Genomic DNA, 24,955 nt, shown 5'->3' on the forward strand with positions numbered 1-24,955 from the left:
ATTCGTTCCGTAATCATAACCCACTGGAACAGTTTCAGGATTAAAAAAAACAACACAAGGAGGCTGTTTGCTCCATGACCCGTTGAAGAATGTCAGGCTTCAATTCAAATTCTTGTAAATCTTGTTATTAAAAACGGTTTATAATCTGTATCTGTTCGGTCTAGAATCAACATTGTTCTGACAGCACACAAAATTAGTTTGCTCATTGGTTTTTGAGGAGGAATTAAGATAAGTTTGTTTTTCGAAACAAGACGGTGAAGTCTGCGCGAGAGCCGTCTCATTTCCCCCGAAGCTAGGCAAAGAAAAAACAGCGCAAATGTGTCTAACGGGATATTCGTATCCCTGGTGTCGCGTTACATCCCTTTGAGTAACGAGCACGGCGCTGACGAGCGGCTGTGCGTCTTGGAGAGGGCTGAGACGCCAGAGACGCGCAACTGCAGCGGCGCAGTCTGGTCGGAGATCCCGTCCAGCACTCAACGGCTGTCCGAACGGTTTTTGCGACAACACGCGACCACCTCCAATCTACACACAAGTCCTTCACTCGCAAACGATGGATCCCTCCTCCCCTCCCCAAATAGCCATGTTGGAGGAGTGAAATGGGAGATGATGCGCACCTTGGCCAAAATCCCGGAGCTTTTTTGAACAGCTCTGTGGGTGTGTGAGCGCGTCGGGCTCGCCGTTACATCAGGACTGCACTCGACAACTTGACCCGCTTTTCATCAAGTCATGTCTGATACAGAGCGATGGGCAAGTTTGACGACAACGAGAGGATAATCCTCAACGTCGGGGGCACCAGGCACGAAACCTACAAAACCACCTTGAAGACCTTGCCTGGGACGCGCCTGGCCCTACTTGCCTCCGACTCGGACATAGACTCCGTGCTGGATCAACTGCAACAAGTCCCCGGCTTCATCGAGTACAACGCCGGGACCAACGAGTACTTTTTCGATCGCCACCCGGGCGTCTTCTCCTACGTGCTCAACTACTACCGCACCGGGAAACTCCATTGCCCGGCGGATGTGTGCGGACCCCTATTCGAGGAGGAGCTCTCCTTCTGGGGCATCGATGAGACGGATGTGGAGCCATGCTGCTGGATGACTTACAGGCAGCACCGGGACGCGGAGGAGGCTCTGGACGTGTTCGAGCTCAACGTGGACAACGGGGAGGATGACGAAGGGATAGGGAAGAGGCTCGGCATCGAGGACGTGGCCTCCGACGGTAATGTCAGCCTGTGGAGGAAGTGGCAACCGGTGATCTGGAATCTATTCGAGGATCCCTACTCCTCCAGAGCGGCGCGGGTAAGGGCGCACGGCTGCGTCTGGGGCTCTCCAAACATGCACAGTAACCCCCTTCCTTACACATAGCTCCCCACCATGTATTCATTCACAGTTTAACCTACAATTTCCCAGAAATGGTAAATATAATATAATTGAAGTGTCAGAAAGTGTCAGAACCCATAAAACAAGGTGTTAACAACGTCAGGTTGGATGTTGACAGCTTGTTGTGCGTGCCTGTGCCAAAAGAAAGTCTACAGCCCAAATTTGTTGCACTCTGATGCTGTTTATTTTAGTGAAACATCCAATGTCCGAGGTTTCTCTGGCTTATATACGGCTCTATAGAAATGTCACTTCGACAGTCACAGTGTGATCAGAAATGCTCGATTCCTATCAACGCATAAGAAATGTCTGGGGCAAAAATGTGTGCTGCGTCTCATGCCAGGATTAAAAGAAATGTTGGTTTATATACCACATGTGGCCTATTCTGAGTTAGCTTTTCATCATTGATTTTTTTGGAATACTTGGGCAACATGTTCAAGCTGAAATGTTGTAGGGAGAATTAGTGTACTCGGAAAACAACAGTTGCAAATAGAGATATAGTGATGTAACGTCTACCTGAAGTCACACTGTGTGTGTTGTAATCAGAGTTTCTCCCCGCTATAATGACACAGATGGGCTGGCTGCACATTCTTCATACCACCATCCAAAAGACAGTAGAATTAGCAACGTCTTTCTCCCTCTTTATTATGTTCAGGTAGCTTTTTAAACAAGATTCAACTTTAAAAATTCTGATTTCATCTTGATCCAGAAAAAAACAAAAAATGGATAAAGACCCCACAAACTAAAATGTAGAGTTATCCTGGATGATGGTCAGTGATGTGTTCGGCTCGATTCGATCAATACGTAGTTGTTTCGTCCTTTTCTGAATTCCAAAGTCTTTGTGCCATCTGGCTGTTAAACTAAAAGAAGGCATTTGTTCTGGAGAATAATGTATCACAATTTACCTTGCACCGCAGCAATCAGGGTTACACATTCCGGGTGGATGAAGGCAGGGATTTGTCTTTATTTGTGAAATAAATACAGGATGTGTGCTTTTTAATTAGAAGATTCTTGCAGAGTGTAATATTTGAACTCTATTACCTAGATATTATCCCTAAAGCAAAATTTGATCTCCTCCAACTCTTATAGCAAATTTCACTGGTATTGTCTTGTAAACATATTTTGAACTAGTGGGGATGTAAATATTCATAACAAGTTCACTGACAGAAGGAAGCGGTTGGAGCCGAGTGCTTATGTTTACATAAATCTGTTTCAATGCAGATGTAGCAGCCACCCAGCAGTCACATTCAGAAATTAAGTAACGCCACAGTTCCCTGCCACCAAAGCACATAAACAGCAGCATCTGTTGGGGTGCTCTATTTTGCGCCCTGATGTCATGTAGAGAGTAGTGTTGAATTATACTCCATGGAAATGGAAGGTGGAATTTCAGTCCTGTGATCCCATACCAGTGGAAAGTTTAATCCTTTACCCTGTGAGGAGGCTCTTTAATATCAGACAATCCAATGCCATTAGCAGAAAGGCTCTGAGTCATTTTAGATTATCAGATGTGCTAAAGACAACTTTTAAATCAGCTTAATATAAGGTTTGCCGCCACTATTCTGTATGCTGTCTTCTTAGTTTGGTTCCCTTTATCTATATACACTATTGTAACAATAAAACACAATTCAAGAAAAAACAATTAATTAATAAATTAAATGAATCAAGAGGATGAAGGTTTGCATATTTTCAAGTCTTAATACAGGTAACTGAGCACCACCGCTGTATGTCATACTCTTGACATACATTTGAATTCATATAACAATGAATTCACTTCTTTACCGACAATATCTGACATCAGACTGCTACTGTGTGTTGGATCAGCTGGGCCATAGGAGAGCCTTTCATGGGTCTGTTTCGCCAGGTAAGCTTAAAAGACCCTTTAACCAACTGGTTTTCCAGTGTTCATGTGCCAGCAGTCAGCGGGAGCAGACGTTTTTCCCTGTTCTCCCACTGCTCTCAGTGCTGGTTCTTTGATCTGCATGCAGTGTGTGCTTAACAACGGCTGTCGCTGTCTGTTCACTTGTCTAGAAAGCATCTTCCTGTTTAAGATATGGGTTTTTCAAGAAAAGAGTGGGAGAACAGGCCTTGTATATGGCTCTGTGTGTAGATGTATGTATTCTCCAATGTGCTAATCTGTTTGTTTGTTCCTCTCATATCTCTGTAGTTGGCCATTGCTGGATTGGGATGGTAACAAAAAAAAACCCACTAACATCACCGTTGTCATATTTCATGTCTGCGGGGTTTATCTAGAGGTTTATCCAATGCCTGACTTTGACGTTCCCCCCTTTGCCCACACACACCTCACCATCTCCCACCCACGCATCTCCTGCCTCACCTCCCCATCCTCCCATGAACCCATCTGATATTGCAGCTTGCTTTCTTCCACTTTAGAGGTCAAAAACCCAAACTGTCTGGGTGCTGCCTGCTGCACGCCTGAAGATACACATCCAGGCTGCACGCTCAGCCGGCCTGTTGTCATGGCAACATCATCGCTCATCCCCACGGCCTGTTTTCATTGCAATCCGTCCGGTGCGTGAAACTGATTGATTTCGGAAACCTGCTCGACCATGAACCCTTATTGCTCAATAACCCTTTGCGTGCTAGATTTTTAATTTTTTTTTTGTCAGCAATGCAAAAATCAGAAAGGGTGTTGGAGCATCACCAACACAACCAATCCATGTGTGCACGACTCTTTAAATGCTTTTTCTTACTACTGTCAGATGTGATAGGTGGCAATGTGCCTCAGCGTCTTTACCTTTTGTTCTTGTCTAACCAGAGCTACAGGTGTGCAAGGGCCTTCCGGCCTCATCAGAAAGTCCAGTGGAATCAGGGTTTGATGTTACAAGAGGCCAGGAAACGTGGCTGATTTGCTGCGAACAGACGGCACGGCCTCGCTGAGCAAATTCAATCTGACGTGTAAACAGCAGCAGACCTGACGGGTATGAGAAGGGCAAATGGATGCCCGAGCGTGGGTGGTGACGGCACTACGCTGGGCATGTTTTTAGCTGCCGCCAGCCAAGTTAATCAGCCCTGCCAATCATCATCCTGTGCTGCTTTAGTGTAGTATAATAGCTCAGTGAGCAGGTTAACACTTTTGGTTTCTACTAAGGTGAAATACTTTTCCTCTCATCATTTGAGGTTGTAGTTGTTGTTAAGCGCCCATCACTCGGGTGTTCATACACTGCATGTTTGCATCTGTCAGCCGTCAGTGCGGTGTCTGTGATGTCTTTTTTACTGGCAGCGCACTTCCATAAAACTCAAAAAATATGCCAACGCTGTGATAAACCACACTTTGACTTGAACTTGTTGCTGCTTGGTTTAGCCACTGCAGAAAATGAGAGCTCATGCCAACTTCATCGAAAATAATACAATGTAGAGTCATCACTTTTTGATGTAGTGAGTGTCCAAACATACAGTTTTATGTCTTTATTGCTTATACAAAAAGGAAAGTGATGCCTATTGTATAGATAAGGAAGGAGAGTCTTTCTGTATGCATTGTTGGACCGATGCCTCATAGTTGTACACTATACATGGCATCACATTTTTTTATTGTGTTTTTTATTTTTTATTTTTTTTATTACATTTGCGTTAAATTGTTTAAAATTGTATCCGAAACTTTCGCATTTGATGTCAATCCTTAGTTTTTTGGCTATAAAAAAATCAACAATTTAAAGAGAAGGTAGTCAGGAGAATGACATACAAACACCCTAATACAGGGCTATTCAATTGGCGGCCCGCGGGCCACATGCGGCCTGAAAGCAACCTCAGAGTGGACCAGCCCGTAGTTCCGCAATAGACAGTATAAAAGGGAAAATAGGGTCCGCGAGCGATATTTTTCTCCCCACTATGGCCACGCTAAGACCCGCCCTTCAATACCATTCACACACTACTATTGGCCAGGTGTCAGTGTACAGTAGCGATCGTCATCCTCAGTATGTTTGGATCAACGTACACATGTGAGTCAAGTTTTTCACACATGAACTCGATAAAAAGCAACTCTCGTCGTTGCTCCCTGACTGACCGTACTGTCCATCAATGCCTCCGGATTGCATTGACAACTTACGAGCCTAAAGTACGGTGGCCGAGAAGGTTCAGACAAATACAAAAGCAACAACACAAACGCAAACGCCACAACACAACACGAACGCCAAAACACAAAATACAAAAGCCACATCACAACCGCAAATGCCGCAACGCAACACGAACGGCGCAACACAACACGAAAGCCAAAACGGAAGTAGCTGCCCACGGGAGCGAGCGTATTTTGGAGGAACGCCCACGGGAGCGAGCGTATTTTGGAGGAACGGAGCTGGAGGATGCCAGATCGTTTAAGAAGTAAGTGAAACATGATTCCTTGCGGCTACAGTTAAAGTTTAACTAACTAACGTTAGCTAAAAGATGCGTGGCGCCATATAGCCAGATCGTTTAAGAAGTAAGTGAAACATGATTCCTTGCGGCTACAGTTAAAGTTTAACTAACTAACGTTAGCTAAAAGATACGTGGCGCCATTTAGCTAACGTTAGTTAGTTAAACTTGTTACAATTTACGCGCAAATCCTACGTTTAAGTATCAACTAGCAGTACTTAATATATATATCCTGCGCGCGTGCGCGCGTGTGTGTGTGTGCGCGCGTGTGCGTGTGTGTGTGTGTGTGAGTGAGAACTCACTTCACTAGGAAGATTAACATTGTTCAAGGTTCTCTAGCCTACTTGGTTGAAGCATAGCACTTAAACACATACAATATAACGTTAATGTTTAGTAGCTACATGGTTTATTTATTTAATGTTCACATTCCTAATGCTCACCTAATGTTTTATTACAGATTAGTACATGATGTATTGCCCTTTTTGTGGGTTCAACCTGCATGCAGAAACAGCATTCTGCAGTTCATGTGGCAAGAATATCACATTTCTCAAAGATGCTGCAAGACCTGGGACAAGTGAAGGTAAGTGACGTTTTTTTAAAGGTTATGTTTTTGATTCTTCAAGATGAAAGTATGCAATGTTTAGTTCTGACAGATAGTTTAAGGAGTTACTGGATTGCTTTGTTATTTGACTAATGAAGATTAAAATCACAAGTTAAACACTTAAGGAAATTGTAATACATGTAATTCTATTTGAGTATCTTTTACTATTTAAGTATAAAAGTTAAAACACGGTACATTAATGCATTGCATCTAATCATCTTAAATATAATGTCCTCATTCCTTCCCATCAGGTTCTGAAGCTACAACAGACGATGACCTTATTTTGAATTATTTCACAGAAGGCCATAGTTATGAAATTATTATGGACCTAATGGCAACCAAGCACAACGTTTCACTGAGTCTTAGCACTTTGAAAAGAAGACTACAGGATGCAGGCCTGGCCCGGAGGACAAACTACAGTCCAATTGCAACTGTGCAGGCAGCTATATCTGAGGAACTTAAGGGATCAGGACAGCTCTTAGGATACCGAGCAATGTGGCAGACACTGAGACAGAAGTACTCTCTTGTAGTCAGAAGAGATGATGTGATGCGCCTAATCGGAGAGCTGGATGCGTCTGGAATAGAAAAACGCTCCAGGCGCAGATTCGTCCGGAGAGCATACCACTCAATGGGAGCCAATGATGTCTGGCATGTTGATGGCTATGATAAATTGAAACCTTTTGGGGTTGCAATTAGTGGCTGTATCGATGGATTTTCTAGAAAAATCATGTGGCTTAAATGTGGAAAGTCTAACAATGACCCAGGCGGAATTGCTAAAAATTACATGCAGTGTGTAGCTGAGTTTGGAATTATTCCAATGCGTCTCCGCACAGACTGCGGCACAGAAAATGGACTGATGGCATCACTTCACTGTACACTGAGATCAGAGCATACAGACGAGTTTGCAGGAACCAAAAGCCACATGTACGGCACTTCAACATCCAACCAGCGCATTGAAAGCTGGTGGTCCTACTTTCGAAAACAAAGGTTTTTGTCTCTTTCAGTATATTCTTTATTGATTTATGCTCTATCTACTACATTTGTGTATTTTCTATGTTTTACTGATCTAGGTAATACTCACTCCTACTTTCTCATCTGTTGTATTTCCTTAATGTCAGCTTGAGACTATTTTATTTCTACATTTTTCTAATATCTACAACATTATAGTGTGTTAATGTGTCTATTCTGAACTAGGAGTCAATTTTGGATGGATCTGTTCAGCGACTTGAGGGAGAGGCATCTCTTCAATGGCAGCTATCAACACAGAAGTTTGTTGCGATTCTGCTTCTTGGGCGTCCTACAGAACGAACTGGATGAATACAAGCAATTGTGGAACACTCACACTATTCGTCCATGTCGCCAATCCCAATGCCCATCTGGTAAACCAGAGGCTATGTACAATGTGCCTCACAGGTAAGTATTGCATTACCATGATAAAAAATAAACATAATTAGTTAACACTTTATTTGAATGATAGTTCATGGTGGATTCATGGATAGTACAATAACATTGCACATCACACTTAGCTGTCACAAAAATATACCCATACTTCAAGCACTTGAGTAAAATATGTATTTGAGACTTATTTTAACTCATGATAATGCTGATCTTTTTGTGTCTCTGAATCAATGTCCTATGAACAATGAACAGTTGAAAGAAAACTGTTAATGATTTTGGATTTTTTTTGTACATGCTCCTAGATTTAACGGAAGGAATTGTGGATACCCAGTATCCACACAAACCCTGAGCCAGTATGACAGCCTCATGCCAGCGCCAGAAACTCCAAGTGGAGAGGATGAAGAGCAAAATCGCTTTGAAGAACTGCAGAGACAAAGTGGTTTGACATCTCCTCTACATTGGGAATCTGCTGTAGAGAACTACATCTCCCTGAAGAACTTGGCTGATATTTAATGTACAGTTGTGCTAAGGTTGACTACAAAGAGTAATAAAAAACTCCCTCTTTGTCACTCTCTGAGCCGGGTTGTGTGAAGTATCTGGGAATAAATGGCATTAGTTGATTCACAAAATGTTATTTTTATTCAAAGAAATGGTTATATACAGTCTATAAACAAGTACACTGTAGTTATTTAACCAAACATAAACATAAAAACACACAAACATAAAAATTGGCAAAACTGGGCCAAACAACAACAACAATCTAAATACATCCAAAGCCAGGGGAATTCTTAATCCCGAAGGTCATTTTTTCCTTGAATGTGCTGTAATTGTTGAGTAGAGGCAACATTAAAGTATTGGCACATGTATTTGCCATGGGAAGTGTTGAACTGGCCAGGAAGTGAAGGCGTGGCTGAGGTTCCATACCAGCAGGAGGTATGCATGGCACACCTGTAGCAAACATGAAGACCTCCTCCAGGGTTACTTCACTTTGACTTTCTAAAAGAAGAAAGCAATTAGAAACAACATCCACAACAACTCTGGAACTGTTCATTATCATTTATGTGGATAAAATCCACCAACCTTCACAATCTAGAAGGTAGTCTGCCCAGAAAGAAAGTGTTTTTTCCTCCTGTACCCTCTTGTTGCTTCCACGTAGACTTAGCTCTGGTCGGAAGATATTCTCAATGTCCGTAGCAGATAATCTTTTATCTGACAGGCAGAGAACAGGTGTCAGCACTTCAGGATGCTGCTGCAGCACTGTTAACACCTGCAAGCTGGAAAGCCCATCCTTGAATCTGAAATACAACAACAGGTTACCAGAAAATATGAGCAGCAAGACAGCAACACCATATTTTACCACAAACAATATATATATATTTTTTGAAACCGTAACCAACAAAAACATACCTTTCAATGGCACTGTGGTTTCTGTCAATGATGTACCACCTGAGGTAGTCCTTTACAATTGACTGCTTATCCTCCACTGTCCTTACATGTTTGAAGCACCCTGCTGTCTGCAACATGGTGCTGTTCTGTACCATTAGGTCTTGAAGGATCTCCAATGAGGATGCATTGTGTATCTAAAATAAATACGATGAACTAAGTGGAAAAAACTACACCCTTCACTAAACAACAACCTCTGCTAGAATTTTACACCCTCATACCTTTTGTAACACTTTCCCTATTTCCTCATCTGTAATGTCCTCTATGCATGCGTTGAAACTGGACTGCCCTGAGATGTGGCTGACCAGATCCTTGGAGAGGAAATTTGGACCTGGTCCTCCATGTACTATGGATACAGCAATCATCTTCCCAGCCAAACTATATTCGTCCTCTCTGATTGCTGCTTATCAAAATACATAGTAATCATGTTAAATCAGTTTTTATGTTAAACAAGAATCGCATGATTGAATGATGTGGTTCCTTTAAAACACTTCACACAAAACGGTACCTGTTGAGTTGTAGACAAGGTAGCGGCTCTCTGCAGGTCCATCAAATATGGGTCGTTTGTTCAGGCTTTTCATTAAGAGTGAGAGGAATTCTCTTTTTGGGCCACCTGTATCAATACCTTCCTCAAAGAAACCTGCATCATCAGAAAACTTTACTAGGAGGTCCTTTTTTTCGGAGAAGGTTCCTCTTTTGAATCCTCTGACGGCCCCATCCCAGATGTCAGAGCGACAAATGTGAAATCTGCTGACAACATGGCGATCAATCTGAAGTGCCAGGTTTGCAATCACTTCCGAAATGGATCGCTGTTCTACCCTACCAACAAATAGATGATGATGAATAATACTTGGTGGAAGACACATTTAACCTGAAAAAAACAACAGTTGTAGTAAGTGTGGCTTGATTTCTTACTCTGGATCCTCTGAAATATCATGAGTGACAGCATCACTGTCTCCGGAGTCCTCTGAATCCTCTGCTATAATGGGTGCATACAGTTCTGTGTATTTGCTGAAAAATTAAGAAACATTTACATTTTTCATGTCTCCAAATGACTCAATCAAACGATCTTCAAATTTAGAGAGGAAAGCATCATACCTATAACTTGTAGTTTCCATTGCACGTTCTGATGTTTCTGGGCCGCCTTCTGCTTCGGATGGTACGATCTGCATGACAAACGATTTATTGGACTGGTGAGTAGAAGGGCTTAACATATAAAGGTAGGGGTATCAGATATCCTATTTATGAAGAAAGCCACTATCCCCAATTATCCCTTTTGGTCTCTAAGTCAGTGTCACATATTACTTTATTCAATTCAATTCATTTTATTTTGTATAGCCCAAAATCGCAAATTACAAATTTGCCTCAGAGGGCTTTACAGTCTGTACACATGCAACATCCTCTGTCCCGAAACCCTCACATCGGCACAGGAAAAACTCCCCAAAATATGAAAAAAACCCTTCAATGGGGAAAAAAGGGAAGAAACCTTAGGGAGAACGTCAGAGGAGGGATCCCTCTCCCGGGATGGACAGACTGCAATGGATGTCATGTGTACAGAATCAACAATGTAAAAGATGTACAATACATTCAATTTCTCTAACTGAAATGATACAAGTAATTGCAAGTAGCAGAAGAGGTGTACGGCAGGACCACTGCAGGGACAACCTCCATCAGATCGAACCACCATCCACAGAGGCTTCTGTGGGGAGGGAGAGCAGAAAGATGTTGGTTTTTGATGACAGTAATATGAATCATATTTAAAGTAATGATGATGGCAGTAGCAGGTGTCAGCAGAGCCATGAGCCAGGAGTCAGAACCGGGGTCCGCACGAAACTATGATCCACGGAGACCTGCTAGGCGAGAAAGCACAAAAAACTCCCGGAAAGAAGCTTAATTAGTGATGTACATTAATAAAGCATGGATGATTGTGGGAGGAGAGAGTGAGAGTGAGAGAGGGGCTCGGTGTGTCCTAAGAAGTCCCCCGGCAGTCTAAGCCTAGAGCAGCTTAACTAAGGGCTGGTCCAGGCTAACCTGAGCCAGCCCTAACTATAAGCAATATCAAAGAGGAACGTTTTAAGCTTTATCTTAAATGAACTGACCGAGTCTGCCCCCCGGACTGAAAGTGGAAGCTGGTTCCACAAAAGAGGAGCTTGATAACTGAAGGCTCTGGCCCCCATCCTACTTTTTAAAACTCTAGGAACCACAAGTAGCCCAGCATCTATGGAGCGTAGATGCCTTGTAGGACAATACGGTGTAACAAGCTCTTTAAGATAAGACGGTGCCTCACCAGCAAGTGCCTTGTACGTGAGGAGAAGTACCTTAAATTCTATTCTTGATTTAACAGGAAGCCAGTGCAGAGAAGTTAATACAGGAGTTATATGATCCCATTTCTTAGTTCTTGTTAATACACGTGCTGCAGCATTCTGAATCAGCTGGAGAGGTTTAAGCGATTTACAAGAGCAGCCTGATAACAAAGAATTACAGTAATCCAGTCTAGAAGTAACAAATGCATGAACTAGTTTTTCTGCATCACTTTGAGACAGGAAGTTCCTGATTTTTGATATATTCCGTAGATGAAAAAAGGCAGTCCTTGAAGTCTTCTTTATATGAGAGTTGAAGGACATATCCTGGTCGAAGAGAACTCCAAGATTTCTGACGGTGCTGTTGGATACCAGAGCAATTCCATCCATAGAGACTGTATCACGTGACAGCTGACTTCGAAGGCGCTCTGGGCCTATCATGATAACTTCCGTTTTTTCCGAGTTTAACATCAGGAAGTTGCAGGTCATCCAGGTTTTGATGTCTCCAAGACAGTCCTGAAGTCTAACAAGTTGGTTGGTGTCTTCTGGCTTGATCGATAGATACAGTTGAGTATCGTCTGCATAACAATGGAAGTTTATGCGGTGTTTTCTGATAACGTCGCCCAAAGGAAGCATGTACAGGGTAAATAGAATCGGTCCAAGCACAGAACCTTGTGTGTTTATGTACATTAGTTAGCTACAGAATATTTTAAGACAAAGCTACAAAAACCTATACACATACATCTTGGCCACTTTAATAAAAAAAACACTAAGGGAACTAAATAGTAGTTTCTAATATCTCTAAACATATAGTGGCAACGTATTACCATAGTTTCTGGATCACGGTGTGGAGTTTCATCAAAACCAATACTGGAACTGGTCAAGATTGGTTCAAATAGCTGAAAGTAAAAAAAGAATCCTAGTTGCACAGATTTGACTGAAATAACCTGAAATATAAGCAATATGAGTATTTCTCGTGATGAGCATCCTGACCCACACCACACTGTTACATGGCATACCATCTTTGAACTGCACGTGAGTCATGAAAACAGGTACAACATGGCAAATGTTACACTTACTACTGTATCAGCTGAATTGAATTCAGCAGCACTTCTGCTTGTGATGATCACCTCTGAATCAGACGAGTCTGAGTTTAATTGCTCAGCTGTGAAATATAAGATTAGAAAAAGATTTGAATGTATCTGAACAATGGGCCAATTTACTTATAATAATACATTTAAGATAGCTTTTTTTCTTTGGTTATTGATATCAGAATAACTTACAATTAGTAAGGAAATCTTCCACAGTACAAATGTACAATGTGAGGCGTTGCCAAGACTTCCCAACTGCATCCTTGTAGAGTTTCAGAGAGAAGGCTGTTTCTGTCCCGGGAATATTTATTACCTTTGTACCATCAGGGTAGAGCAGAAGGTAGGGACCAGCCTCTAAATGTTTGTTAAAATCTTTCATTTTCTGTACAGCTGCTTTGCGCAATTGCTCTGCATCCCACTCTGGTTGCACGACAAGGGCAAGTGTCATTCCTCTCACAGGTTTCAACACCCCATCCTTTACGTGCATAATACCAACTGAAATCTACAGAGAAAAATAGAAGTAGGTTCATTGACACATAGCAAATACATGACGGAAGGGACTACCAGCTAAACATAAGTTACCTTCACACGGCTGTCTTTCAGGGGTTCTTTTTTCTTTTTGAAAGATGATTGCCTCTCTTTCTCTTTTAAACTTCTGAAATTCAGGAATGTAGCCACTGCACTATTTCCTGTGCATCCAGTTCCTGCTTCAAACATAATTCAATCAGTTAGTTATTTTATTAAATAAAAAAGTAATACTTCTCTGATGTGACCTTGTTAAATGTAAATATGTTTCTTAAATATAGTTTTTTCTCTCCTATGTGAAAGTAAACTGAATATCTAAGACATTTGACAACGTTCTCTTAGGCTTTGGGGAAACACTGATCCACATTTTAGAAACAAAACTACTAATCCATTCATCTAGACAATAATTCCCACATTAATCGATAATTAAAAAATGTGTTAGTTGCAGCCTTTGTTTAATCATTGAGTATAGAAGATGGATAATCTAATTAAAAACAATGAAATCTTTGAATCGCTATTCACTTACCTTCACTTGTCCCAGGTCTTGCAGCATCTTTGAGAAATGTGATATTCTTGCCACATGAACTGCAGAATGCTGTTTCTGCATGCAGGTTGAACCCACAAAAAGGGCAATACATCATGTACTAATCTGTAATAAAACATTAGGTGAGCATTAGGAATGTGAACATTAAATAAATAAACCATGTAGCTACTAAACATTAACGTTATATTGTATGTGTTTAAGTGCTATGCTTCAACCAAGTAGGCTAGAGAACCTTGAACAATGTTAATCTTCCTAGTGAAGTGAGTTCTCACTCACACACACACACACACGCACACGCGCGCACACACACACACGCGCGCACGCGCGCAGGATATATATATTAAGTACTGCTAGTTGATACTTAAACGTAGGATTTGCGCGTAAATTGTAACAAGTTTAACTAACTAACGTTAGCTAAATGGCGCCACGTATCTTTTAGCTAACGTTAGTTAGTTAAACTTTAACTGTAGCCGCAAGGAATCATGTTTCACTTACTTCTTAAACGATCTGGCTATATGGCGCCACGCATCTTTTAGCTAACGTTAGTTAGTTAAACTTTAACTGTAGCCGCAAGGAATCATGTTTCACTTACTTCTTAAACGATCTGGCATCCTCCAGCTCCGTTCCTCCAAAATACGCTCGCTCCCGTGGGCGTTCCTCCAAAATACGCTCGCTCCCGTGGGCAGCTACTTCCGTTTTGGCTTTCGTGTTGTGTTGCGCCGTTCGTGTTGCGTTGCGGCATTTGCGGTTGTGATGTGGCTTTTGTATTTTGTGTTTTGGCGTTCGTGTTGTGTTGTGGCGTTTGCGTTTGTGTTGTTGCTTTTGTATTTGTCTGAACCTTCTCGGCCACCGTACTAAAGTCACTGCTCTCGTTCGAAACACAAAATGTCACTTCTCCCACTAAGTCAGCAGGGTAAATGTAGCCTACCTACATCAATATAATGTGGGATGTGTAACAAGGGCATGCCTAATCACACATGTTGTTGATTTAAAATATGTTCCCTCAATGTGCAGTAGTACACCTTGTGTAGTTAGTTATAGTTGTGAATACTGTGCACTTTTTATTTTTATGCACTTTGAGATGTTCCTGCATGGGTCAAATATGAGCAAGACGTTTATTTTATTTCAAAAGGAAACTTAATGATATTGTGAATTGCCTACTGTGCACTTTTTTGTTTTATGCACTTTGTGATCAGATAGGTCAGATATGTAGCCAAGGTAGGCCTAGGCAAGAGGTGCCTAGGTCAGTTTCTTTTCTTTTGTAAGTGGAAAAAGTAAGAGCTACCTCAGATTATGTTCAGTTAGCTCATTTGTTTTCTATGCACCTTTTGCTGTGCAAACTGACCAAAGTCAAAAGAGAAACAATGAATAAATGTTTTTTAATAAATTTGTTAGTGTTGGTTTTAAAATGTGTCATTACGAGCTGCTTTGCTGCTGAAATGACTGGCCCAACTAACCTTTCTCGATTTGAAAATCTGGCCCAACTGAATTTGTAATTGAATAGCGCTGTTATAGAGTTTTGGTTGCATCTGCAAACTAGGCTGCACCTTCCGGTTCTGAGGAGTGATCCCAACGCGAAAGTGTCTTAAACTTGCATTTTTGTATAGAAGTCTATGAGAAAATGACTCCACTTATCTCTGCCAGATTGCCTTTAGTGCTTATATAAACAGGATGAAATGAATTCCTGCAATCAATTGCAGCTGAGGCCAATTACACCTCCACCTTGCACCTTTCTCTCAGCCACTCTCCCTCTTGGACTCCTCTGCAGCAGAGCCAAACTACACCCGCCACCACAACATTATACACATTAGTTTGTGCTCTCAAATGCTAGTTTTAAGTCTTCTTCAATATACACTCTGGGGTGCAAACATACTCTGGGGCTCTGATGAATGTCTTTAATGGACAAATTAATTTCAGGGTTTCCCAAAATACAGAACTATAGCTCAGTTCTCTGACTGACGAAAATGGTGTTGGTACCAGAGAACAGATTCCTCAGGATCAATAGATATGACAGCTTAAGTAATGCGATCAGAAGTTTTAGGAGGTCTTAAATCAAAGCATTGCAATAATATATCCAAAGTGTTATTCTCCACTAACAAATGGATCGTATAACAATAGTTATAAAGTATTTTATTATTATTTAAATTTTCTTTACAATAACTACTAGGATAAAAAAGATTGGCCCTTTTAGAAAAAGCAAATGAAAAAAAACTTGGTAGAGAAATTGACAGACAGATGGATGTTAACATTTTATTAGGCTGTCAAAAATTGCTAACTAATCAATCGCACATTTTGAAATTCATTCATCTTGATTCATGAATGTTTTGTTGTTGTTACAATGTTGTTTTTCTTCTAAAGACTAAATCTTACAAGTAATGAGTAATCACTTTAGAAAACGTGTTTTTTAGACACTGTTTAATTGTAAATGTTATTTTAAACGCAAAACTACACACATTTGATCATCTCGGAGGCAGAATCCCACTGGGTGGAGCTACTCTTTCAGCTAGCCTAGCAGCAACCTTAGTATAGCGGTGCTTTACAAAGTTGTACAAAGTATTGAATAAATATCAGTAAGCATGTTCAATACTTTTTCCCTGTGTAATTTAACATTATTACACATAATCCTATTTCTGAACTTCTTTGTTTTGGTGTATATGTATGTATTACTTGGGTTGTTACCAACATCTGGTGAAAACTTCATGTCAATAGCACTTTTGGAAATATATTTACTGAGAAAAATGGTGACCTGTTCAAAAATTAAGCAGCACTCACTTCAACCTGAGGTGAAAACTGACAGACGTGAGTCTGGAGGAACTTCTATGGGAGAACTGGGGATGTTTTTTGCTCTTGGCAAGAGTCTCAAAGTCTGGAGTTATAGTTGACAAGGCCAGTCTGAGGTCATGCTCAATGTCCAGTCTATTCCTGTGTTTAGTCTTCAGCTGAACCAGAGCTGAGAAGCCACATTCACAGAGATAGGTAGTGCTGAAGGGTCGCGGGACTTTTACTGCTCGAGTGGCAAGGGAAGGATACTCGCTGATCACACTGCTGCGCCAGAACTGGGAGAGGCTTACCTCCATGAATTTCGTTTTCAGCGTACGGTCACATGACAGCTCCATCAGCTGACTCTCTTTGTTGCTTGGCAATGTGACACTTTCAAATATAAGTGTAAGTTCATAAGCTGAATTTTATATTCAGTAGGATGTTTAATTATCCTAAAAACCCAAAGTCTCCCCCATATCAGAATGGTTTGACCCAACCTGGCACACGCTGCTGAAAACATCGACGGACAAGCCGGCGAAAAAAACGACACTCCGCTGCATTAAAAAAGTCCCTTCAAAATCACAGGATGAATTTTTTTTATTTTCCCAGGCAAAGGCCCGCGACCCATTAAAAACGGCCCACTAGTGGGTCGCGACCCACCAGTTGAGAATTACTGCCCTAAACTACTTGGGTTTTCATATATCAAAGTGATGGCACAGTGTTTTAAAATTGTCAAAGTCATGAATCATTGTGAATCCATTTCCACATTTTATCAACCAAAAACCTACACAAAAAATGCTGCGTCAGTGGTGATTCTTGTTTGAAGAAGATGCCACTAAAAATAATAATAATAAAACAGTCGACAATAGATATTATCTATGCCTGGAGTATTGATGTCAGAATTAACTGAGCGTAAATGTGTGGAAAAGCAGCACTAAAAAGCACGTATCAATGAAACATTATTATGTATCACTGAAACATCTGCTCTCACTGATTAGATTAGTTTCAACATTAATGCTTCTTTATTATCACTCACAACCATTCTGTTTGTGTCCTGATATGACTCACATTCCTTAATATGTGCATTATCTGGTGGAAACATTTAGTTAGTTAAAAACATAAAAACTACTATCCATACTCTAAGTACCCTCAGTATAAACATGTTTTAAGTAATGGGGAGTAAAGAATTATTTATTTAATGTGTATTACATTTCTGTGAAAGAACTATTCTGACTCACTCCCACGCGAGCAATTTAGTCATTGACTCACACATCCTCGGTGCAGCAGGGATGAGAACATTACCCCTGGCCCTATCCATAAATTACTCCAAAATGTATTTTAGTTGTTTGCTGATAATTCACAGTACAGAAAGACTCCATCTGACATGGTGATGTTCAACCACATGCCACTGAGACATCCAAGCTGCTGCAGGTCATCTCACTGATTTGGCTGCCAGCTGGCTCAAGGTTTTCATAATTAGAGAACAACCTGCCTTGAAATGTTATGTTTGGAAGAAAATTAAAAAAGATGTATTAGTTTGCATATCTCTTATTTTTTGGCTGTGATTTTTTCGGGTAATAGAAGTCAATGTTCACATATTTACATTCATATTCATACATTGATGGTGCAGCCTTCAAGATCATGGAAGTAGCCTACTTGTCACAATGTAACGTAAAGAGCAGCATCAAAGACCAAAATAACCCCCAAGGCAACTACATTTGGACATAACGACCATCCACAGAGGCCTGAGGGCAGGGAAAGCACAAATACTTCTGTAAAGAAGCAAAGTTGTTAATATGATTCATGATGACAGTAATACTATAGTGTGATTAGTAATAATTTAGTAATATTCATAATAATACTGATAATAGCAGCAGCAGTTGTCAGCAGGGACATGGCAAGTGGCAGGAACAGGGTAGACAGAACCATGATCTTTGGAAAGCGCAAATAGTCTGTGGAAGAAACAAAGCATTAATGTTGACTTGTTGTGCCATTTCACCAGGAGGCATGACCCGTGTAGTCATAGTTTCTCTGAAGTAACATCACTGTTTGGTTTCCATGTGTATCACCATTAGCATGCTATTTGTCACTATAACATCTGATTGGTCTTTTTAACATTTTTTCTATTAACTTTGAACTGTTGACACACAAGTTAATTTCTTCTTTAAATACAGTTTGTTGGAGTTGTTGTGGTATTAGTGGTTATACAGATATGTATAATTGTATTATATACATATATATATATATATATATATATATATATATATATATATATATATATATGCAAGCTATGCGCCATACGGTGCATCATTGTTCCACTGTTTATGCAAAAAGCAGTAAAAACAGGCGCTACGTGAGTTCTTTGGGCCTACTATCGGCTGCAGTGTCGAATTTAAAAGCCATGGTGTGTGTGTGTGCTCCTGCTCACAACTCGGCTTGTAAATATAACCCTCTCCTTTTGTAGCACCCTCTTATTCCCGCCCTCCTCAGACACAGGCAATTATGCTATTCACTCTCTGCCACGCTCTACCTCGAACCGTTACTCTCTTCCCATTAGGAAGTCACTTAAGCAGCTTGCAGGTGGAGAACACTGGTGGTGTGGAGAGGGTCTCTTTACCACACACTCTCATAGTGGTGCGTTTAAGTGGCTCTCAAAATACTGAGAAGTCTTAAACAGGGTCAGCTTCCATAGCTCACTTAGAAAGGAACGTTTGAGACCTGTCTGCATTTTCCTGCAGTCCATATACACTTTCCTGATCTTTTTTGATTTGATTACACCATGAGGTTAATAACATTTAACAACAACAAAACATCTTTACGTTACATTGTGACAAGTAGGCTACTTCCATGATCTTGAAGGCTGCACCATCAATGTATGTATCCTTAAAAATTGTTTTTTTTTCAAGTAAGGCACTGTCAAACCAAACTTTAATCCCTTAAAACTGAAAGTTTACTTAATTTTGTTCAATTTTCTATTTCAGAAGTGTCCAATAGCTAGGATAAATCTGGAGTTTAAGAGGAGACATTTTATGAGAAGTTCCTGTAACAAGGACAGAGAAAGCTATCAATAGGACTCGGCTCTGGTTTGAGCCGTGTGTACTCGTGCCAAGTGCAAAGTGGTACTACAAAATCAAACTTCACCCTGAACTCCTCCCGGAATCATCATCCATCAGCAGCTTCTAAACTCGCCCTCTGGCTTTTCCATTAAATTCAGGCTAATTTTTTGTTTAATCCCAGATGGACAGCATATACGGATGTTACAATGCTACAGAGCCGCAGTGAAAATAGGTTTCCTGAATGAAAATGTATAATTCAAGTACATAATGTATATTGTATACAACCATAGAATGGCTTGGTCTTATAATCACAGATACCTATTTAGACATAAGTATTGGTGTATCCCTATTAATTACCCCCTTCTGACAAATTTCTGATAACAATCAAGAACAAATTGGAGTATCTTTTGTGATTGTTTAAAGTACTGCAAAATTTCTGTAGACATCACATAGAGTGAAAGCTGTTAAATAATGAAGAATGAAAGAGGCTTTAATTGAGTTAATGGAAAGTCTAATAAAGTAAATACAGTTTTAGTGCTTTAAATGGCAAAAGACTGATATGATTCCACCTCATGTGGCGGCACCTTTCCATGTGGCATACTACAGGGAGTTGGAAGAACAAAAGGAAGACAATGTACATTTCCTCTACACAGTTTTCAGGGATGTTTCACCTTGCGTTAGTACACAGCAAATTCAATTGACTCTGTGAGATTCAATTTTAACTCTAAGCTGGTGTTTATAATGTCACACTTTGACATGGGTAAGCTGGGGTTTAAACCAACAACCCTGTGGTTCCTAGCGCACCCTCACGAATGAATCTGAACTTGACACTGGATAATGACTCCAGCTCTTTCGTACAATTGACTCTGTAAGAGTTTAATCTTTTTGCAGTGTAATTTCAAATCTGCACTTCAACACTTTTGCCTAACAGCTGAAAATTAACTCCAAGGATTTTGCTGTGTAGCTCTGTAGCACAGCGATTCAGAATGATGAAATATCTGCTAGAGAACGACTCACTGGAAGTGTCCCATCTCCTTTAGTTTAACTAGTTTCCCTTCTTAACGGTGAGGAGGATTGCTCTTTATAACCACCCACACTCTCCAGTCAGCATGTATTTCCTGCTCAGCAGAGCAGGCAGTCTCAACCGTAGAGTAGGCAGGGGATGATCAGGACAGATAAGAACCGTGGCAGAACACACAGACACACTGGGAAACGGCTCAAGTCTCCTGCTGCCTGCTTACTTTTCTCGTCGCATTGACTTTGGCCTACATTCCCAACATTTTTTTTAAGGTTTTCATAACCAGGATCATCTTTGATGTAAACAATCATTGTTTAGGGTGAGATTATGGTGCCTTTTTGGTCTAAAGTGGATCCAATGTTCTGACTGATATATTTACAGTTATATATGTATATATACAGTATATATTTACTAGCCTTGTGCACTTGTGTCAGCGGTTCTGATCCCACCATTAGACTTTGTCCATCTTTGCACTGTACTCCTCTGCATTGTTTTGTTCAATAATGAAACTGCCAGAAAGCTGGGCGGATGACCGTTAATCAGTGATCACTGCTAATGATGGTCCTTTTATTTAATGATACATTTATATTTGAATTTCTAAAAACTAAGGAAACTTTAAACAATTAATTTTTTCTGCTAGCATCCGTGTGTTATGTAAAACGCTATTCATAATCCATCTTACCCCATAAAATACTGAATTGGTCGTTTGGCAGATGATGGAATTCACTGTCTGCCCTGTCTCATATTCCTCTCACACACCAGGGTAAGATGAAATGTGTGGCCGGATTTTTCCGTCTTCCTGGCATTGATCCTGTTCTTTGAGGCAAAAAGTTGTAAACTTTTTAACGAGACAGCGCAGCTCTGTTTCCCTGGGCAAAAAGACACACAAAACACCAAGGTTGCTGCACAAGATGAATTCTGGATTAATATCGAAAAATACTTTTTTGTCTGTGTTCGTTGTGCAGCAAAGCCACCCCTGTTTCCGTAGTTTCTTTGTTTTTCCACCTGCAGACCCCTAGAGGTACCTTCAGTCTGAAATGGATATTTTTAGAACATAGATAGATTGGGTTGAAGTGTAAAATGTCTGTCCCGGTAGGTTGTATAGGTAGTGCCAAGTAATCTCAATTCTGACCTTGCGTTAAAACATAAACTTTTGGCAAAACATTCTTTCTCTAACACAATTTGCAGGTATTCCAACATATCCATTTTTCCTTCACTGGAACTATTTATTACAATTCTGCAGAAGTTCTTACCCTTCTATTAAGGAAAACAAAGCTCTAGTGTAGATATAATGCAGCTATTTGTTTCAGTCTCAATTGTCAAATGGTTTGTAGATACACAAGGACCTCTTTGAAACCTTCTAAAGAAGTCATCACTGAGTTCCTCGTCATGACGTGCGGTCCGATAAAAATATCTCCATGTACACCATCTAGAAACACTCCTTCCAGGGAGGAAATGCACCTCCCCCACGTTAAGACAGGAGAGTGTGTCATCAAGGAAAATATTCCAATTGAAAAATTTGCAAGGAATACTGCAACACCTGCTATCGAAGCTGCTGCTGTCTCGTCAAACCAATTTCCGGGCTCCCAATTGGTTAAACTTCATTTTGTTGGATTGAAAGAGTCTGAATGGATTTAAGGGCCTTCTCTTTCATTTCCCTGTCGCTGTGACAAGAACTCAGTGTCCCTAAGTGTCCCGTTTTAAATCCTGTGATTGGACGCCTACCAAAGGTGGGGGTGAAGCGGGATGATGTGTGAGGTGTTTTTTACTCCAGGTGCAGCAGAGCGTAGCGTCCGCTCTACACCATCTGACAGCCTCATTGGTCATTATTTACACATAAAACTAAGAATTAGTCACTAGTCATTAATCATGTTATGGAATTATATAAATATCACTACACAGCAAAATGGACAGACTCAAATGAAGACTATTGGAGTTAATTTTAAAGTGTCCCATGGGGTCCACACTCCACAGTGTCAATGTAACACTTTTTAAAGTGTTGCCATTATAACACTGTTATAGAGTTAATTTTAACTCTTAGATAGTTGAAATTTAACAATACTCAAGCGTTTTCAAGCGTTTCAAGAGTTTCTCAACACCAGTGGGTACTCGAAATAAGTGTCAAAATATATCTGCTCAGTGTTGAATAAAACGTTATTTAGTTGATGCTTTTATCAAAAGCAACTTATGTTGCTTTTTTAACACATGGTGTTTACATTTTAGCCCAGGGAGAAATTCAGGGTTAGGTATATTGCTCAGGGACACCTTTGCATTTGAACATGGGAAAGCCAGGGATCGAACCAACAACCATGTGGTTCCTGGCGCACCCTCTCTAATGCTTGCGCCATATTACATAGAGTTAAGCCTGATACCAAAAAGTGTGACACTGTACAGTTACATTTCAATCCTATTAAAGTGTTAATTTACCTCTACTAAGTGTTGGATAATGACTCCAACTCTTCTGTACAATTGACTCTGTAAGAGTTGAATCAACTTTTTGCAGTGTGATTTCAACTCTGCACTTCAACACTTTTGCCTAACACTGGAAAAATACCTCTAAGAATTTTGCTGTGTAAGAACAATTCATATAGTATTGTTAACTCTGCTACAACTGGAACCATTGCGATTATTCCTATAAATATTCATAAAAAACTACTGCTATCCTCAAAATAGTTAATCATCAGCTACAATAATTTCCATTATATTTTTATTACAACTATTAACGCTTTCCTAACAGGGTGGAATTTACAGGAAACAATTGCATTATCTGCTTGTGGTAATTCTTGGCCTTTAAAACATACAAATACATTGAACTAATGTTCTCTTTACGGTCTTTGACCAAGCTTTCAGTTTCAACATGATGTTCATGCTCATGATCTTCATCGGCAAATGGTTGGTCAGTGTCAGTTTAAAACAAGATTAATAATATAGTAACGACTAACTTGTTACAGATGAACGAATATTAGTAGGACAGGCAGATGAACACTGTAAGGTAATTAAAACTTACACCAAACTGGCATTGAGCAAATTTTCTTTTTACAAAAAAAGGCTGTTTGAAAAAAGATAGCGTGACAATTTATATTTGACCAATACAAATGTTTACTGAATAACCCTTGAGTACATTATGATTTTATCAGCTGCACCCACCGGTAATGTTAACCAATTTTCCTCTTGCCGATTTCAACAAGATTTTGTTGTTCGTAACGTAACTTTGTCAGGGAAAGAATAGGGTGCAAAACAGAGTTGTGCAGTACTAATTGTGCAGGAAATACTGGCTGGTCAGCAACTGACACATGTTGTAGTTGTTGTGGAGGCTAAATAACCTGATAGATGGTGTGATAAAGTGATATCAGATCAGTGGACTCGGTTAACTTGCCGAGACGCAATCCAGAATTTCCCACTACAACAGAGTAACGACTGTACTCATAAACTCACAGCGGTCTCTATCTTCGAAACTATATATTTTTAAAATGTGTTTAAAAGAATGTTGAATAAAAAGTATATCTACTGATTTCTGTCTTTGATCCTATAGTTCTACTGGAGTCAAAGGCTTTACACTAATATACAGTACATGGAACAAAAAGAGAATGATAAAGAGCCATTTAATTTATGTCTATCTTCCCCAGTCTTGCATATTCTCAATCTTTATACACACATACACATAGACTTTCCCGTCTCTGCCTCTGACCATGGAAGGCAGTGACCTTGAAGGGCAGAATTGGAAAATCTAAACGTGTTGGAGAGTCAAGGGAGGGCTCGATGTCAATGTTTTTTTCTTGGCATTAGATGCCAGGCCTCATTTAGAAGTTAGGGAGTGGGGAAGTGTGTACTTTCATTACAGAGAGACACAGACAAACACTGGGAGTAAGATTAGACTAGAGAGAGAGTCAAAGGCAAGAACAAATAAAAAGCTATAGGATCCCAGATGCAGGCTTAGTAAGGTGAGATTACTCTGCTTCTTCTGCCATTCTCTATGTGAATCACCTTTTTCTTTTTCAAACCTTCCTCTTCTCGTTGTTCACATACATGCAATAGACACAACCATTAAACTGCTACGTGACGGCGTGCTACTCACTCTCCGAGCGGCCTCATTCACAAACAACACACATACCCACGCACACACGTTACAACACTGACACACGCATACCCTCACCTCCCATCCTTGCTGTAGCTCTTATCATATCCCAGATGACTATACAGCTTCCCTCCCTCAGGCTCATTTTTGTGTTAACACAACATCAATTGACGCCGCTGCCCTCTCACTCCACACATTCACCCATCCATTGCTACGTGGCTAATCTCCATCACCTTCGGGGAAAATAAGTGATGTTTATATCCATCCCGCCCAGCCGCTTAGATCACCTCCACCTCACTGTTTGTGTGGATCCAACCACACGGCACCAACGCTGGCTGGATCATGCTAGAGTGCAGTATGTGTAGGCAAATGCTGTTCTGTATCTATCCCGCTGAAGTGTTCC

At 40.5% G+C, this 24,955-nt stretch overlaps 3 protein-coding genes across 5 annotated transcripts in view; 2 read left to right on the plus strand and 1 right to left on the minus strand.

Annotated features, from left to right (window-relative positions):
* The first annotated feature begins 369 nt into the window (after positions 1-369).
* LOC119211073 (potassium voltage-gated channel subfamily C member 2) overlaps positions 370-24,955 on the plus strand; it is a 49,503-nt gene continuing 24,917 nt past the window's right edge. The window contains exon 1 of one of the 2 annotated variants that reach the window (XM_037461707.2): positions 370-1,298. In XM_037461707.2, the coding sequence (XP_037317604.2) occupies positions 744-1,298 (555 nt within the window). In that variant the 5' untranslated portion in view covers positions 370-743. The remainder of the gene's footprint in view (positions 1,299-24,955) is intronic. The other variant, XM_037461706.2, reaches the window with a different exon arrangement.
* LOC134102861 (uncharacterized) lies at positions 5,460-8,253 on the plus strand. 2 transcript variants are annotated; one of them, XM_062560411.1, is made up of 5 exons: positions 5,460-5,711; positions 6,199-6,321; positions 6,594-7,329; positions 7,537-7,755; positions 8,043-8,253. In XM_062560411.1, the coding sequence occupies exons 2-5, from the start codon at positions 6,207-6,209 to the stop codon at positions 8,251-8,253; spliced, it is 1,281 nt and encodes a 426-aa protein (XP_062416395.1). In that variant the 5' UTR covers positions 5,460-5,711; positions 6,199-6,206. The 2 variants fall into 2 exon arrangements, with proteins under 2 accessions (XP_062416395.1, XP_062416396.1); XM_062560412.1 differs by lacking the exon at positions 5,460-5,711 and adding an exon at positions 5,792-5,808.
* LOC134112257 (G2/M phase-specific E3 ubiquitin-protein ligase-like) lies at positions 8,361-14,487 on the minus strand. The gene is made up of 13 exons (XM_062560408.1): positions 14,236-14,487; positions 13,626-13,748; positions 13,157-13,281; positions 12,767-13,076; positions 12,563-12,648; positions 12,311-12,382; positions 10,282-10,349; positions 10,099-10,194; positions 9,692-10,002; positions 9,405-9,583; positions 9,148-9,320; positions 8,821-9,035; positions 8,361-8,736 (listed from the first exon to the last, which is right to left on the minus strand). Exons 2-13 carry the CDS (start codon positions 13,738-13,740, stop codon positions 8,501-8,503), a joined length of 1,986 nt encoding a protein of 661 aa, XP_062416392.1. The 5' UTR covers positions 13,741-13,748; positions 14,236-14,487; the 3' UTR covers positions 8,361-8,500.

Source organism: Pungitius pungitius, chromosome 2, assembly GCF_949316345.1.
Source record: "Pungitius pungitius chromosome 2, fPunPun2.1, whole genome shotgun sequence".
NCBI lineage: Eukaryota > Metazoa > Chordata > Actinopteri > Perciformes > Gasterosteidae > Pungitius > Pungitius pungitius.